The following is a 19,209-nucleotide window of genomic DNA, read 5'->3' as shown; positions in this document are numbered from 1 at the left end:
GTTTCTGTCTCTTATCATACCTACTTTCGAGTCTGAGGAAAAGTTGTCCTCTGGCAGTTCTAACCAGATGCCAGAATAATTTAGCGTTGGCTCGAAAGTTCTGCGAGAATTTTCTTTCAATCTTTTCCTTGTATTCCTTTTCTTCTTGCTAACTAACTCTTTTACTCTCTTTTTGCAACGAATGTACTTCTCTTTCATACTATCTAGCATTCTTCTATTTGCTTTTGACGCTAATAGATCGAGCCAAGCTTTCTTCTTTTGCTCTATCACCTCTTTCACTTCATCATCCCACCATTCATTTCTTTTGCTTCCAGGGTTCTTTCTCTTGCTTACACCACATACTTGTAGTCTATTATTGTAGTAATTTTTGTTTATAGTATAATCCGACAAACGAGTAGACGGATCACTTGATGGTAAGCAATCGCCGCAAAAAAATAACATTCGCATGAGAGTTCATTCAAAGGAGAGTAAACCTTTTGATGAAGATTTATCTATCTACTGTACGTCAATCCTAACAGCATATTTATACATATGGTTGCAATCATTGACCTTGATGTAGCAAATAATAGTAAATAAATATACGATAAAATTTACATAATATGACGCATTTTAGTCCCTGAAGGGTTAAATTGCTTCATCTTAGCATAACCAAAATTTGTGTAACTTTTTGTACGAGATATACCTACGTTAAATTATATTATCGGTAATTTTATAGTATTGCACCTACACTGTCCACGGTTACTCATGGCACTATCAACAAACCAAGAAAACGAATAAAAAACGTTCAACAATATCTAAGAAATAATTCTTAATATTATCTCAAGGAAGCATCAGTATCAGATGCGTGATAATGTTATCTCCTACTATTAATATCTTACTACATTTTACGCTGCCTTATCTAGCTTCACTTATCTACTGTCCAAGTCATCATAATGTTTATATTTTTGTGAAACTATGGAACTGGTTATGACGCTCGTGAATGCATTAATCAGTACCCTTAGTATGAGTTTGCTTTACGTTTAAAGTAATCGAAGTGAGAGCGCGTTTGGCGCTTTGAATTAGCTGGCTCAAATAAACCACCCAATCAAAGTACAAGTTTAATTTTCGTTCAACGTAAAGCGAACTCGTACTAAGGGTACAGGTATTATGAAAAATATCTCTAAGTATTGTTATGGTAAAGACAAAGAATATGTGGAAAGAATAAATTAAATTGAATACAGTATTGTAATGTTGTCGACCTTAATAGTTTTTTTTGTACAAAACATACTAGTGCTATTCCTGGATGCAAGTCGCTCTCAACCTTTTTACATAGATTTTATTATTTATTTGATTCGTGATTGAATTTTTTTAACAGAAATAGAGACTTAATTTATTTAGACTAATAAGTTTTCTACTTATAAAAGTTTACTTATTTCCAAATTTTTGTTGTAACTATTTTTGTCACTAACAAATCTGTATTACCGGCTTGCTAATACCTTGAGACATAATCCAGCAAAAACGTGACTCAAATAAGTCCTTTACTGTATCGCAAATCACGATACACTTATCTGATAAGTAATCCATTAAATATGATGACTCAAGGAACAACTAATTTAATAATGTCTCCTTTATATCAATATCATGACGAATAAATATATTTATGTCTACCTATTCGAATACTACTTATAAATGAGTGATAAGATATGAGCGTTTGTCGCAAAAATAGCCTCAATCTAGAATCTTTAGATTTCTACAGGTGTTCACAGACATTTAATTAAACTTATCTCAAACAACGATATCAATTCAAATCGAATCAAAAGATTGAATAGTTAGTTTCTTTTTTGATCGATTTTTTTTTAATCTTTGTGGTCATTGCTGACCAAGGACCTCTTCTCACATGGAGAAGGTTTGAGCATTAGGTAATCACCACACTTGCTCAATGCGGATCAGTAATTTCAAAGTCCTTATAATTAGATTTTATAAGCCCATGTTTCCTCACGATGTTTTCCTTCACCGTTTGTTCATAGTGTCTAAAAATCTTAGAATGTACAGATAACTTACATTGCCATTGGAAGTTTTCGAACACGGACCACCACCGCTACATAAAATTTTAAATGAAATCAGTTACTTAATTGACCCGTGAATCTTTATTACACCTAGAAAAAATCACAGTGAGTGGTGAAGGATAAATTGTCAGAAGATCTTAGTCAGTTGAAGAACTGAGTAAACCCTGGATTGAGTACAAGCAAGGGTAAAAAGGTTCAATGCCCTGGGTGTGCCATACGTACACACTACTGCACAGCATACTACGCACTACCAGTATAAACTGACCGTCAAAAGTGCGGGAAGGTCATACGAAACGAGACTATGATAAACTGGTTTTGTATGGCTTGATGTGAATTCGTGTGTACAACCTACATAGGTATCGTGCGTAGGGTAGGTGTTATACCTTGTATCATAAAATAACTACTATATAAGTATTATACATGGATATTTTAAACGTAAGTATATTCCTAATAATACTATGTCATGATATATGATTATTATATGTATTTACTATTATAAACGCATTATATCGTAGTTTTGAAGGTCGGGACAACCATTAGCGATCTTGTTATCATTTTAATGCTTAGTGTAAATATGTGGTAGGTAAATTGTGAAATAATTGTACCTGTTCACAAAAATAAATGTTACCTAGGATTCAAAGAGGTATCAAGTCAAACTCGAAACTCGAAATCAAGTCATATACCTACATAATATTGACAACTGGATACTCTAGGACTTGTTAATAATATATGTAGCTTGTTCCACTAAATGTTATTGTGATTTTTTCCTTTTGTGTATTTTTATATTTTATTTTATATGGATAAGGTTTGTTTAGTTAGCATTAATCACCACGTTAGCTCCAGGTGGGTTAATGATTTCAAACTTATACTAAGAAATTAATTAGAAATTAAAATCCAGGTTTCCTTACTATGTTTTCCATCATTGTATTAGATACATTGGTATCTAAAAATCTTAGATTATAGTTACTTATGAATATAGCAAATATTTATTATTCATCGCTTCACTGAGATGACATACGGATATTGCATTCTGACACAGGTTTAGCATAGCACTGCTTATGGCTCGACAGCACGACAGCATAGCATATGAATTTCAAATCGCTTTGCATACATAAATATTTTTTCCTACCACTCGTCATCTTCGTATGGTAATAGCCTAGCCTGTGGATGGTAGCTTAACTTGTAAAGTTCTTGTTATTTCTACTGGATTTTTAGCCTAATCTATGTCGCAGTGCATAGATTAATGGATAAAACATATTGGTAAATATAAAAAATAGTAGATCCTGAGCTGCGGACTACCTAGCGGGTTTACCGGGGCTCCGGTTCTAAAAGCAGGAGTAGGAACGGGGTGGTTTTTAGTCAGTAAGAGTCTGACACACCCTTTTTTTTTTTTTTTTTTTTTGAGGGGGGAAAATCATCCAATGACTTCTCCCGCCTTGGGTGAGGCGGGAGGGAGTGTCAGACTCTTACTGACTAAAAACCACCCCGTTCCTTCTCCTGCTTTGAGCCGGAGCCCCGGTAACCTTTTACGTTGTCCGCAGCTCCGGATCAGGCATCAGCCCTACTGGGCCCCATCTGTGGTGGTCTGGCTCTTTGAGGCGCGCGCGGAACGCGACGCGCCGTACGCACGGGTCTGGTTCTGGTCGGGCGGCGAGCTACCCTTGCTCGCCGTCCGCAGACCCGCACTTACGGTGGCCGGAGATCGTCACGCGATCCCCGACGCCCGGAGTGTCTTCTGCGGCGGCTGGGGCGTGAGGAGGATCGTTCCCTCACGCGCTCCGCCTCCTCCTTAGCTAGCATGACTGCTTCGCAGAAGGAGGAGACGGCGTCCCATTCCCTCTCGCTCCGCATCATGGCCTGAACCAAAGCCGGACGCGAGAGGTCACCGTCGCCGATCACATCCCTAAGGACACGGCGGTGCTCAGCCCATGCAGGGCACACCGCTACTGTATGCTCCACCGTGTCCTCCGGGTGATCCACGCAATGACGACACCCGGGCGTTTCCTCCCGCCGAATCCGAAACAGGAACCTACCGAAACTTCCGTGTCCGGTAAGCACCTGCGTCAGGCGGTAGGTGAGGACGCCGTGACGCCTCTCTAGCCACTCCTCAAAGAGGGGACTTACCGCTGCTATAACAGCGAGCCCAGCCCTCGGTTGCGATAGTCGTTGCTTCCATTCCGCCATGAGATCGCGCCGGAGCTCATCCCGCCACGCACTAATCTGGCGCGGCAGTGGACTTTCGCCCCGGCGATGCGCCTCCGCACGTAAGCTATATACGTGCGCGAGCACTTTCGCCTCCAGATCCCACGGCGGTGATCCCGCAAGGAGGTTAGCCGCCTCCCCGGAGATCGTGCGGTATCCACGGATCATCCGAATGGCCATGACCCTCTGGGATGAAACCAGCGCACGAGCTGGTCGTCGCCGTAGGTTTGGCGCCCACACCGGGGCCCCATAGAGGGCCATGGACCGCACAATCCCCGCGTACAACCTCCGGCAGGAGGCGTTTGGTCCCCCAAGGTTGGGTAGGAGCCGCTTTAGGGCAGCCCCCGTCCGTTCCAACTTGGGAGCCAAACGTCGGAAATGTTCCTCGAATTTCCACCGACTGTCGAGGACGAGTCCCAGGTACTTCATCGTCACCTCGACGCCGATGGAAACCCCTCCTGCCATGATCTGGAACCCACCCGGAGGTGGCGCATTCCCGCGGCCATAAAAGCACATGGCCTCGGACTTATGAAGCGCCACCTCGAGTCCCAGCTGCCGGATCCTTTCAACGACTATCGCAACCGCTCTCATCATCAGGTCGGCCGCCGCCTGGTGCGACCTCCCGTGTGCTAGTACCAGCGTATCGTCAGCGTAGCAAACCACGCTGACGCCGCTCGGGAGGTCGGTGCGCAGCACCCAGTCGTAGCCTATGTTCCACAGGAGCGGTCCCAGGACCGATCCCTGTGGAACACCGCGCGACATCTCTCGCCGGTTCCACTCACCTCGGTGACCGGGGTAGATGACGGATCTGTCCGTCAGATAAGCCTCGACTATACGACGGAGATAGGTAGGCACCCGATGATATCGTAGTGCCTCCAAAATGCAGCTCCAGGGCAGAGAGTTAAAGGCGTTGGCGATGTCCAAAGACACCGCCACGACGACTCTACCCCTGGACACTGCAGACCCCGTCGTAAGGTCCCTCACGCGCATGATGGCGTCCACCGTGGAGCGCCCTCTGCGGAAGCCGAACTGGCCGTCCGCGAGGTCCGGCCCTGTTCCCGTCAGGTGCGCGACGAGGCGGTTTGAAATTATTCTTTCAAATAGTTTTCCCACCTCGTCGAGTAGCACGATGGGCCGGTACGCGGACGGAGAGTCCGCAGGGCGCCCTGGCTTCTTCACGAGGACCAGTTTACCCGCCTTCCATGATAGCGGGAACTGGCCCCTCTCCAAACATGCGCTGAAAAGACCAATTAGTCGAGGCCTGAGAGTCTCTGAAGCCAGGACCCACGCCTTGCCAGGCAATCCGTCGGGTCCCGGGGCGGTGTTCTTGGCGCCCATCCGGCGCACCGCCACTCTCAGCTCTGCCTCGGTCACTTCTGGTGGTGTGTCGTCGTCGTCGTCGCTGTGGCCCGCATCGGGCACCGCAGGGGGCGGAGTCATGCACGGAGGGATGTAGCCCCTCTGTGATCGGGCGAACAAGGCGCTGACCACTTCCTCCACAAACTTTGGCCGGATACTCTGAGTCAGCGGGGGAGCCTGTGTGCGGAGCTTGTCACGCACCATTAGGTAGGGGCGTCCCCACGGGTCTCTGTCCAGAGTCTCCAGCATCTCCTGGCGGGCCTGGTTTTTGGCCCGCCGGATTTCCGTTTTTAGGGCGTCTTTCGCCGCCTTGTACCCCTCATATAACTCCGCCTCTCTAGCTTCCGCGTCCGGTGGACGGATACGAAGCCTGCGGTGCCTAGTGTACTGGCGTCGCGCAGCAACACACGCACTGCGCAGAGCAGCCAGCTCTTGCGACCACCAGTACATCTGGCGCTTCCGCTGTCCTGGACGGACCCGGGGCATCGCCACGTCACAAATCCTGTACATGGCGTCCTGGAGCCACCGTGCCTCCTCGTTAATGTCGGCAGGCCTGTCCGGTGGTATCACCCAGGCCTGCACGATGGCGGCTTCCAGGAATAGCTCCCGGTCCAGTTGCCTCAGCGCCCAACGCGGGCCACATGGGGCCTGTCTGACCGGTGGGTCCGCGGACTCAGCGGAAACATCTAACCGGATGTACCGGTGATCGGAATATGTCTCCACCTCCTCCATGACACACCAGTCGACGACACGCGGTGACAGAGCGGGGCTCGCGAACGAAATATCCACAACCGATTCACCCTGCATCCGCACACACGTGGGGACAGAACCCCGGTTCAGGACGACTAGGCCTGTCTCCAGAGCCCAGTCTTCCACCATCCTACCCCGCGTGTCAGTGATCCGGGAACCCCAAGCCAGATTCTTGGCATTGAAGTCCCCGAGGACGAGCACGGGGAGGGAACGGAACCCGACGACGACGTCAACCAACTCCCTCAGGGAGTTGTGGAACTCGGCGAGAGTTCGGTTCGGAGAGAAATACACGCCCACCACAGCGATCTCTCCGAACCGTGCTGCGACACAACCCCGGCCTCTCCGAGAGTCGGGGTACCGGCGGCGGCCGACGAGATGATGGTCACCGAGCCGTCCAAGTCCGCCACCCAGTGATCCCTGGGCGGGACGAAATAGGGCTCGGAGACCACGGCGATATTAATCGACCACTGCGCCATGCTCTGGAGTAGTAGGTCCTGAGCGGCAGCGCAGTGGTTGATGTTCGCCTGGAGGAGACGTAATGGAGTCACTATTGACAATCCATCACGACCTCCTCGGCGGCATTACAGCCGGCAGCGGCCGCGGCGACAGCAGCAGTAGGGGAAGCGGTTGCTACTGCAGTGGCGGCGGCGGGAACGACGGGGGTGGCGGAGGGCCTAGCCTTGCCCCTGGTTTTGGCAGGAGGGGAGCAGATTCTGCTCCCGGCCCGGTGATTGGCCGGCTTACCAACTGTCGCGCATGCTTGACAGTGTAGCGGGGCGGAGCACGAGCCGGCCCTGTGACCGGGCTGACCGCAGCGGAAGCAGCAGTCACTGCGGTCCACCTCTGAGGTGCACTTAACGCTCACGTGGTGACCCACGTGGCAGCGGTAACACCTCATAGGCCGAGGCTCGAGCAGTTTGACCTGCGCCGAGACCCAGCCCACCAGGAGCCTTCGACCCTCCTTTATTTTCTTGGCTGCTAAGACGGGGCAGCTCACGACAACCGTTCGTAGCCCCGAATTGTCTGCACGGATGGTGCCTGCCTTCACCTGGTCTGCAGGGCACCCTCCCATCCTGGCTACAGCAGCCACTATCTCCTCCGCCGTTACGGAGTCGTCCAGGCCCAATATGCGTAAGTCTAGGCACTTGGTGGGCCTGGACACGCGAGCCTCGTCCGTCCCGAGACACGCCCTGAGCCTTTCGGCAAGAGCGTCAGCGGATGGACCGCTGGCCGCGCCGGGGACCTCCAGTAGGCGGGCTCCAGTCGCCGTGACTTTCATAGAAAACCCGTCTGGGGCCCCGTACTCCGCAGGATTTACCGCCGCCTTCAGTTTGGCGAGGACGTCGCCGTACGTGACACCCCTTTTAACCGCGTCGGGCTGTAGAGTTATTACTACCGCCGCGGTTTTAGGAGCGACAAGCATTGCCGCAGCGCGCTTTTCCTTGCGCCGCTGCTGCCGCCGCTGCCGCTGTTCCTTTTTCCGGCGCTTTCGCCCCTCTTTGGCGGCCTTCTTAGCCTCTCCAACCACCTGCCATTCGCCGCCATCAACAAGAAAATCCGAGACCGGGGTAGGCTCTACTCCGGTTGGGGCAACAGCTGGCTGACTCACTGTGCCCCTGCGCCTACGACCTTTCGGCGCCTTGGCAGCCGGTGCAGCTGGAGCCTGCGCTGGCGAGGCTACCAGCTCTCTCGCCGGCGGTTGCCCTTGAGCAGAGCGGCTTGACTGACCAGAATTGGTCGCCGCTGCAGCTGCAAAGGATTTTGGTGCAGTTTGACTCGCTGCTAGTGGGGGCGGAGGATCCTGCCCTCCAGCACGTCAAACCGTTGCTGGAACGCAGCCATTTCCCGCCGCACTAGGCCGATCATGTCAGCCTCCGTTGACTGTGAAGGCTGGCCTCGACCTCCGCGAGCAGCGGCGAGCTCGGCCTTAGCCGACCGAAGCTCGGCCTCCATAGCCGCATTGGAGGCTGTCAACCGGGCCATCTCCCGCCGCATCTCCCCCAGCTCTTTTTGTAAAGCGGTCATCTGCCGCCCTGCTGCTAAAGGCACCCCGTTTTGCCGAGCGGCCTTCATGATAGTAGCCTTCGCGTGTCTCAGCACTCCGTTTCGGGCGTTCTGGGACTTCTGTCCAGCCACCATACGGAGTGCCTCCATAACCGCCTTGCGAAGGCTAACCTCGCCAGTGATATCAACATTCTGGCCCACTGAGCCCTCGCCACCAGACACCTCCATTTCAGAGGAGTCGGCTTCCGTTGGTTCGGCCTGAGTAGTGGGTACCAGCCTTTCACTGCCCTTTCTTTTACCCCTTCCCCGCGAAGCCGTAGGGATCTTAGAGGCTGGGGCCTCCTGCTCGTTGGAGGACGGCTCTCGACCCTCCTCCAACCTGGGACGTTTAAACGTCCCCCTTTTCGGGCGCTGCGAGCTCACGCTGCGCAGTGAGCAAGCGCCAGATGCGGATGAGGTATCGGACTCAGAGCCCGACACCCTCCGACTTGGGGCCCGTACGGGCCCAAGGGAAACAGAGCCACTCCGGCTCTCTCCAGCAACAGCAAGCGAGCTGAGCTCACTTGCCCTCTCCTCCTCATTCGATGGTGGTTTTAAAAGGTTTTATTTTTTAACTTCTCCATATAAGTCCCACGAGTATGGGGGAAATAAACGGTCCGCCCAGGCAGTGCCCCCTGTACCTGGGTAAGTGTACATTTAGTACTCAACTAGAGGGTCCACCGGTCCCCTAGCTGGGGGTGCGCTCGCGACTGACATACTCCTCAGCCATGCATACCCTCGCCGCGCACCAGAACTTGGTATTGGAGGAATTTTTTATAGAGGTTATCTTCCTCGCGGTCCAGGCGACCAAGCCAAGACCGTCGTCCCGTTCCAAGTCATGCAACCATGAACTCTTTCCGGATTACGACTTCGACGGCTGCAGTTGGGGCACTACTTGTGTCCCGATGCTACTCGTTGGCAGGGTGAGTGCACAACGAGCACCGCCCTTGTTTCTCCGCCACGTTCTCTGCTAAACTCAGAGAAACGGGCGGAAAAACGACCCCACGGAAGCACAGGCCTCGTGCCAACACAAAGCCCGCCGCCTCCAGAACCCATCCTGGGTTCGCCCGCCCCGTCCAGAAGTTAGCTACGGGCAATAGCCACTCCAACCCTATCACTCCCGTTAGGGAGACTATCACCCGTACCCAGGGTGCACCACGGGGAGGTCTTCTGGCGCCGCACCCCGTCTGACACACCCTTGCGCCTCGCCCAAGGCGAGAGAAGTCATTGGATGATTTTGCCCTTTTTAAAAGGGCTGTATAATTTGGTAGCCAACTTGTAAAGTTCTTGTTATTACTTCTGGATTTTTAGTCTAATCTGTGTCACAAGTTATATATTATTGGGTAAAACATATTGGTAAAAACAAAATAATAGTAGAGGTAACGTAATATTAAGTTAAAGTAATCCGTTTAAGTTTACGTTTATTTGTTTATATCTAGCGTAAAATAGGTGATGTAGTTATACAATGACATAATATAATTACATATATGTACATTATGTCCTCTATATATGGAGATATTTATGTATAGACAGTTTATTGAAGAATGCAGCAAATTGGTTCCATCAATCTACGCGCGGTCGCAATCGATTTGATAGGATAGGAATGATTGCTCTGGTCAATTTGTTTGTACAATAAACACAGTGTTGTGTATCATATAGGTACGGTATTAGTATCGTTAAAACTGGGGTAAGGTAAGGAATATAATTTTTTATGTAATAAATAATAGTCCCAATAATCTTTTTCTTCCCCATACATCAGGTAGAATCCTAAACTGATTGCAGTGTATTTGCAAAAATCTGAAACATCTTTCTATAATAACTATCGTGAGACATACCAAATTAACGAAAAAAAAGGTTTCTCACGTAAATATACTGAGAAAAGCTCTACTAGTTTCGAGTCACAGAGGGACTCTTTCTCATGAGCACCATGGCCGGACGCGGCGACGACGTTGGGTCACGAGAAAGAGGTGAATTCATTATTATTATAGAAACGAGATAATAAAAACATGGTTTTAGAAATATTTTCTTAATAACACAATCTTATAGATCACATGATTAAACTCAAAACTAGTTTTTACATACGTTTTTTGCATAATTCTATTATTAGGTATGTATCATTTTGGAAAATACAAGCAGGGTAATAAATATGTTGGTATGCAAAAATTCAATTATTTGAATGTCAAGGTTATTAATATTAAAAAGAATGCTCAAAAGTTTTCCACTCAGGCACACAATGTTGCAAACCAAACAAAACTACATACAAATCAAAATTAAAGCTTAGAGGAAAATAACACGCGGTGTTCCACAGGGTTCGGTATTAGGTCCATTATTGTGGTATCTCTAAACAATGTGTTAAGTTCCCATTAAACAAGCCGAATGATTTCTCTAATTATTTCATCAAATATTATGGTAGGTTATCAAATAATTATGGTACATTATCACAAAGTACCTACAAAGGAGATATTTTTATTTCATTCTTTCACTTTGAACCAGTGTGAGCGATTTTGACTAGAGACTTCTTAGCATGATAATTAAAATTTAAAACGAAACTTGAAAGTCCGGAGAATATTATATCATAAATATGTAAAAATAATAATGCATTGTCAAATATAATAATATTAGTAATACTTGACCTGGTAGACAGGAAAACATCCGTAACTTCTGTCCAAGGCTTTACTTAATTAATGAATTCTATCGAAGTAACGAAGCATTCCCAAGACTCCGGTCTAATCATTTGATTGCTATCGACCGGCAAAAATATTGCGAAGGTATAATAAACTGATTGATAATATAATATAGACTTATAGAGCTATCTGTTCTGTTATCTAATAAATTATAGATTACTAATGCTAATTAATGTTTGTTATGAGTTGTGCGTAATTGATTATTATTTATATTTCCATGATAAGGGACTTTGTTGGGTTTGTTTATGGAACATATGTATGGTTGTTAGGTGAAGTAAGGCACTGTTTGAAAGCGTGTCACATTTATGTTCTTCGTGTAAAATCATGGTCCCGATGTTTTTTTTAATAATCGTGATATTTTTATTTACCTTTGGACATCTGTATCATATATAAAATTAAATTGTGTAAATTATTGAACCGTTCTTATATATTAATAAAATCGGTTAAATCGATTTGGCTGAAAATTGGTGGGAAGCTTAGAACCAGAGGATGGATATAAGGCAGCTTTTTATCAGAGAATTTTCCGAAAATCCAACAGGAACGAGAAAACACGGGATAGCGCTTCGAAAATCGTGGACAGAAGCTGGTTACATACGTACATAACCTCAGGACGGTCACCTATGGAGGTATGCAGAGACTATGCAACGTCAATTGCTAGTTGCTTTATAAAAAACACATAGGCATTAAGATTAGATAAATCGACTGCATTAGCAGTTACGTGTGCATCTAAACTAAACAATTGCAACAACTACACAAGGCTTCATACATGTATCATGAGCTGCACTTGGCTTGAATGGTCTTACATAATTGTATTTTAAACTAGTTTCTACGTTGATGAATAGAAAACAATGTGTAATGGGACAAGTAACCTAGATGTTTACACATTCTTCGTTATTAAGTGCTATAATGGAAGAAACTGGTTTTACTAGTGGAAACTAGTTAATGTCTCGAAATACTAAAATTTTAACACCACGTGACATGATGCTTATATCCTGCTTAAAGTACCTAAAAAGGTAACAGTTTATGATAATAATAATAATGCTTTTTGTTTTACTGAGAAAGATAAACAAGTAAAATGTCTTGACTTGACTCGCGAGGTTGTCTACATGTGAAATGTGGATTCGGCTATCGTTGTGCCGATAGTCATGTCGGCCCATTGATCCCTAAAAGCCTCGATATCCATCTTAGGAGGCTGGCGTTAGGCGGGTGGATCAAGGGCCTAATCAAGTAGGCAGTTCTTGGAGGTTTCTGTCTCTGGAGCCCTAACCACCGGTAACTTGGACCATGCTCCCACTACTGGTCGGCTTTTATTTTTATATTTTTAAATATATTTTATAAGTAATATTTAAAAATATAATTTTAGAGGTTTTAAATATGTATGCAATAATGCTTTTTATTGCGTTTCGCGAAATTTATTTTCTGATATAAACTCACATTCCTTAAATAAGTCCATGGTTCATAACGATAACTGTTTTAAGACGTGCTTTTTTCCCTTAATACATTAAACCTACTGTAGGCATACGTGACTAAAACAAGATAAGAAATGTCCACTTGATATGAATCTTAGTTGTTCAAAGAAACTCTCATAACATAAGTGTTGTAACGTTTTATGAGAAAATATATGACGAATGTACTATGAAGGTCTATTGACCGGAGCCTGCATGTAGAACTCAACCCAACAGACCATGAACAATAATTGATTTTTATTAAGATGTCGCAACATGAACTTCGGAATGGAAAATTAAATTTGGAATGTTCGTTTCGAACGAGTCTAGTCCGAAGAGCTGTGTATGAGTCACCGTTTTAATGGAGAATATTTGAATATATTTCTTGGTATAACGATACATTATTTTTGTTGTTTTTGAAGCTACGGGTATTTTACACACATTTATTTCTTTTTTTATCGACTTAAAAAAAGGAGACCGTCTTCTAACCTATCAGTTAGTCCTTATAATAGTCATTTTATGCTTTTTAATTTGAACATTTTGTTTTAGTTTATGGGTTTTTGGAGTCGGTATTTTAATTATTGGTTTTACCGCGAATGGATAAGATCTTACGTCTCAGGCTACTTATATTATTATTAAATCCTCCAAAAAACAACACTTAGTTTAAGAATCCAACTTAAAACTGTATTTGTAGACGAACTATGAACAAGGCAGTCTCCTAACAGAAGTTTAAGCAAAATAAAACTACAATGTACAATACAAGTACCATCTTCTAAAACACATTAATCAAACTCTTACGATATTTTGTATTACTAGGTCGTTTCAATTAAGCAGTAATAGTCGACTAATTTACAGTCATAAAGTACCTACTTCGTTGTTAACCGAGATTGTCCATAGTTCACAATAGTGACTCAGGCTTGGGTTTGTCTAAGCAGGGGTTCCAAAGGGTTTTCTTAGTCTAAGTTATGTATTTTGTTTTTATATTTTTTAAACGGTGCCCCTCAGTAGGATTTTCTCTTGTGTTGTAAGTGCGTTTACAAACATACAAGTTCACATACACATAGACGCATAGATACCCAGACCCGGATCAACAATTTGTGGCTCGTACAAAAAACAGCCAGTTGCTCGGACACAGCACCAACAAAAACTATTCTTGTTAGGATAGGGATTACTATTACTATTTTTTTTTTCATGTGATCCCATAGTAAGATTTATTCCGTAGTTGTGAGGTTCGTTCTCAAAAGAGTGACTTTTGAGAACGAACCACATACGTTATACTAACTATAATAAACTATATGTTATACTAAATTTGACTACAAACTTTTGATAAGAATCAGTTGTTTCTCTGTTATCTCCTTTGACATACGTTAAATTCAAACTTTGACCGTGGATATTGGACATAAGTATTGTCTTTTGTTTTTTTTTTCATCTCAGACCGTATTATTTTGTCTTCTGCGGACCACGGATTGGGAACCACTGGTCTAAAGCGACCCGTTATACGTTAAGCAATCCAACCGGTTGGTTATCGAAGGAATGAAACCGTATAAAACGGCTAGAAGGGACTAATTATGTTCGTGACGTTATTGTAAAATGGAAGATACATGTTTTGTTCGTACCACTAGTTTAGTAGTTTGTATTGATATGTTTTATTAATGAGAGTGTAGGTGTGTGTGTCAATTATTGATGTTTCTATTTTGGATGGCTTTTTCCTTGAGTGATTGCTAGTGAACAATAATAATTTGGGAGCATACTACTTGACCCTTTTTAGTCCAAGTCCTTTTTTAGGGAGCTGTTCCACCAGATATGTGCTACGTTGTTGTGGATGTGTTTGGCTTCCATCAATTATATTCATTGTAACACATAGCTTAGCACTGGTGGAAACGGATTCAGCTAAGCTTTTTTTTTTTTGAAGGTGGAAAATCATCCAATGACTTCTCCCGCCTTGGGCGAGGCGAGGTGGAGTGTCAGACTCTTACTGAGTAAAAACCACCCGTTCCTACTCTTGCCTGTCGAGCCGAAGCCCCGGTAAACCCGCTAGGTAGTCCGCAGCTTCGGATTCAGCTGAGCTGTGTTTTTTTTTTAAATGGAAAGATGCGTGCTATGGTTGGCTATAGTCCCCTGACTTAGAACTAAGTAGTAAGAAGTTCTCAATATAGACTAGTATTGCACGTGGAATCATGTACGAAACGTGTACAAAACTTTAACAAAATACTTAAATCTATAATTAACCGCGAAGTTAAATACTGTAGTTAAACTTTGATTGATGGTTAGTTTGTTCCTTTTGAACTATACAATAACTAGTTAGTGTGCTACATGACAGGTTCTATGTAGAGGTTAAATGTTAACTACTGTAGTTACTGACAATAATATTTAACTGTATTTTTGTAACCTTGAATGATTAATTATTATTCCGTGTATTTTAGAGTTTCTTGAAACATTTTGTGTGATATTGTTTGTATTTATATTAGTATTAATATAAGATTATTAATACTTAAAATAATCTTTACAAATTATAATAAAAGTCAGTTTTCATACGCAATTAACTTAAAAACTATGCACTGTGTGATTCTTAATTCCGCCGATGTTATAATAGTCTATCTCTGTACCAAGTTTCATCCAAATTCGTTTAGTAGATTTTGCGTGAAAGAGTAACAAACATACATCCTTACAATTTTTTGCATTTATATGGTAAAAAATTATCGCTGTAATCGTAGATAAAGTGTTAATTTAAAAATCTATAAAAACTATTTCTTTTTTATCGAATTCACATTTTGTATTCGATTCTAACTAATGGAAAATTTATTATGGATGAAAGTTTTTATAGCCTAATGGAAGAAACCGGTGTATTTATTTATAGCTATTGAGTATACTAGTGTATTATAGGTATTGCTTGCTTTTTTGTTTTGGTTTTTTCTTCGTCTTTGACTGCCAATAGAAAAGTGTTGAAGGCAAATCCTCCGCTAACGTCGGTCACCGGTGACCACCACGGCGTTCAATGTGTTAACCGCGGTACTGTCGTAAAAAGGATATAAAAGTAACCTATTGCAGCATGACAGAAAGATAAGGCGTACTGCCATCTGAATAGCTCCGCTCATACTGTTGTGGTTCTTTCTTCTAAAGACCACTACAGAATCAACTTGCACGGTTCTCTCACATTATCCTCTATTTCATTGTCTGGACTTTAAAAGAGACTATGACCTCTGAGTTTGTTTCGGCATTTCTTCTCAGAGTAGTCGGATAGGAAATGTCGGCCTCATCTAGCTGTAAAAGTGTTATTTTATAACCTACTTACAGAAATAAATCATTTCATTTCATTTCTTCATATCAGTAAATTATATTAGTAACTAAATCAAATCAAATTACTTTAATGCATCCACAGCGTACAGTGTGGTCTACAATTTTAATACAGTAATATGTCTCAACTATAACTAGTTATAACTGTAACTAGACGACCTTGCGATCTTTGTTTCGCCTTGGAAATATTTCTGCACATTTTTTTCTTAAGTAAGAACTTTTTTTATTGTAACAAACCCACCAAAATATGTTCTTTCCAAAATCGGTTCATCTTTTCTCAAGATTTTCGCTTAGTGATTAATTTTTGTACTATAGAAGATACACTCAATAACACAACTGTTCATATACGTGATATACAAAAAATATTACCTCAATGCTTATGTAATAAAAAATCTATTTTATACACCTGTATAATATAATAAAAACCCAGGAATTTATATAAATAATATACTTAATTAATTAATTAGTTGTGTTTTTTATAAGATGCCAATGTCGATAGGCATATTTTATTCCGCATCAGACTAACCGTATAGGCTTACATATACTGACGTTTCAAGGCTAACCAGCCTACACGGCCTTAGTATATAACCAGATGTATTAAAGTAATTGTAAATTATATATATACATTATAAAGAAGAGTTGCTATTTGTTTGTTAAATGTATAATCTCCTTGGCTCGATGTTATGATTTCTTTTTACATCTGAGTTTTGATTCTCCGTGCGAAGCTACACTTTGGATCGAGCGCCTAGCCTCACTGACGGACAGATTGACAGATTATTATTTATTGACATTTCAAAAGTATCTTATTTATGGTTTAATTGGAATAAATGATTTGACTTTGACTTTGAGTGACTATTTGATATTTTGAAACCGAACACGGTAGTGAGAAATGCCAATTAAGTATCAAAAGTATTAATGTTATTGAAAGTATGGTAATTTTTTGAATAATTAATATTTCAATGTAAGGTTTGACCTCCCAAAATGAATTCATTTTTTGTTTAATCAACAAATTGATATTTTGGCTCATAAAATACACATTTTTATAGTTATATAATAAATGTATACTATATTTATAAATAAACATGTGCTTTTGCGGACTTAGACGTCTTTGGAAAACCAAAAACATGATGTATTTTCCTATTAAAGGGTGTCCCAACAAGAACGCAAGATTTAAATTTTAAATAAAACGCAGATATTTTTTAAAAAATCGTGAAAGCTTTATAATATCGTAAAGTAGAGAGGATGAGGTTATCTATGGAACATACATCGGGCAGATGGCTGCCGCTGGTTTGCTGAAACATACGCGATCTTTCAATGAAATTTTCAATGACCGTTTTGCATAAATGCTGCGGTATTTCATTAATACAGCGTCCAATTTCCTTTTTAAGGCTTGAGTCGTCGTCGGCTTATTCGCATAAACCATCGACTTTAAGAAACCCCGAAGAAAAAGTCTAATGGTGATAAATCACATGATCTAGGCGGCCAATTCTGGTCTCCAAAACGTGAAATAACACAACCGGGACATGACTGATGCAGCAATTCAATTGTTTCTCTGGTTGTATGACATGTGGCACTATCTTGTTGAAACCACATGCCCTCCAAATCCATTTCTTCAATTCGAGGTACGAAAAGACTGGTTATCATTTTACGATACCGAACATCATGATTGACTGTTTGCGCTTGACCTGGCTCATTTTTAATCGTGAAGCGCTCCATTTTTACTAACCTCGTACCTTATACTAACAAAAAATAACACGTGTTCAAATGTCAAACAATGATACTTCGAATGCCGCCAAATTTAAATCTTGCGTTCTTATTGGGACACCCGTTATAATCTCGAATATATGTACAGTATGGAATGATGAGTAAAAAGTGGTATTTGTTTTAGAAGAAACTTGAAGACTATTTAAAACAATTATTATTTATACATACTTATATGTTGTCTCCTATAGATTGAGATATGTACCACTCTAAGATGTGCCGTTGATTTTATCACTATATAAATTAAAGTTTAAAATAATAAAACAAAATATAAATAGCATAAAATATTTTGTAGTTATAATGGAAAATACAATGTAAAATAATAATAAATTAATTTTAATTGTTTTTAAGGTTAAAAATATTCCGGTCAATGAAAATTGCGGTTGAAATAATAATAATATGCAGAATTTTAATTACTCTGTTTATGTAATTGTAATTCATGACATCTAAGTAATCTCAAGGACTTTGGAATAATTATGTTTAACACACCAGTAGACATTTTAAATTGGCCGGTACACTTACAAGGCAATTTAAATTCAATGATTGAATACACTAAATTTAAAATGTTAAGTATTTACGTGTTACCTCAAATAATTGCAAAAATAATTAGAATTTCTTAACACAATTCATTTCAAAGAATTTTATAATAACTAGTAATTAAAAACAGGTAGATAATTATTATAACAAGTATAATAAAACACGCAATTACTTCACTCGCTAATTACACAAATGCTATGACAAATTACACGTTAACGTAATAACTAATAAGTCCATTATGGAATCGTATCGAATCTGTAGTAGATTGCAGTGAACAACACAACGCATTGTAGTCACACAATGCATGAGACACTATCTTCCCAAAAACCGGAAAGCAAATGTTGTTATCGGTTTTGCAAACAGCTCACACCTGTCAAATGCGGTCCCCTTTACCACGTGCTCCGGAAACGCACGAGCGCGCGCGAAGTTGAACGAACGCAGACACAAATAGTTTTAAACTTGTCAGGTATGCTGTACTTCGCACCGGTTAGCACCCTTTACACAACACGACTTTTCTTTTTCAGCAACACGACGCTTACAGTATACGTTTCCATAAACATTAATCTAGTAAAACAATGCCCCATAAAAACATTACACGAGAATCACTACAAAGGCCTTCACTTGCTTCTTATTCTTGTTATTTTATCCAAAAACTACCGAGAAAACTTACGCGTTCAACTAACAAATAAAATGAACTCATTGCAATTTTATTCGCACATAAATAATTTGGTAGTTTATTGAGGAAGTCGTGATTATTTGTTCCGTACCTGTTCCCCACCAATATCGCTTCCAGCCGTCTGTCACCGCGCGGAACATGGCGCTACGTGCGACGCCGTCTACGCGTGGCGGCCAACTGACTCACATACCAGCGAAACTCCGTCGAGAGAGTATAATAAAAACGTTCGAAATTCATAATCCGAAATCGATTCTTTATCACCATGATTTAGGAATTAATCAAACTTTATTCATTTAGATACAATTGTAAAGTTCTTTTTAGGGGGTTCCTTTGATGGAGAGGGCGTTTTATGCGAGTAACCGACAAAGGGCTCTCCGTCGCTCCCTGATTCAATTAATCTCTAATTAGAGACG

General features: G+C 42.4%; 1 protein-coding gene across 2 annotated transcripts in view; it reads right to left on the bottom strand.

Annotated features, from left to right (window-relative positions):
- The window catches only part of LOC118265351 (inactive pancreatic lipase-related protein 1), a 33,827-nt gene extending 14,792 nt beyond the window's left edge, over positions 1–19,035 (bottom strand). The window contains exon 1 of one of the 2 annotated variants that reach the window (XM_035578180.2): positions 18,888–19,035. In XM_035578180.2, coding sequence (XP_035434073.1) covers positions 18,888–18,936 — 49 coding nt within the window. In that variant the 5' untranslated portion in view covers positions 18,937–19,035. The remainder of the gene's footprint in view (positions 1–18,887) is intronic. The other variant, XM_035578182.2, reaches the window with a different exon arrangement.
- Positions 19,036–19,209: the final 174 nt, after the last annotated feature.

Source organism: Spodoptera frugiperda, chromosome 28 (assembly GCF_023101765.2).
Source record: "Spodoptera frugiperda isolate SF20-4 chromosome 28, AGI-APGP_CSIRO_Sfru_2.0, whole genome shotgun sequence".
In the NCBI taxonomy this organism is placed as follows: Eukaryota; Metazoa; Arthropoda; class Insecta; order Lepidoptera; family Noctuidae; genus Spodoptera; species Spodoptera frugiperda.
Note: the sequence above shows the minus strand (reverse complement) of the source record. Positions and strands in the feature narration are given on the sequence as shown.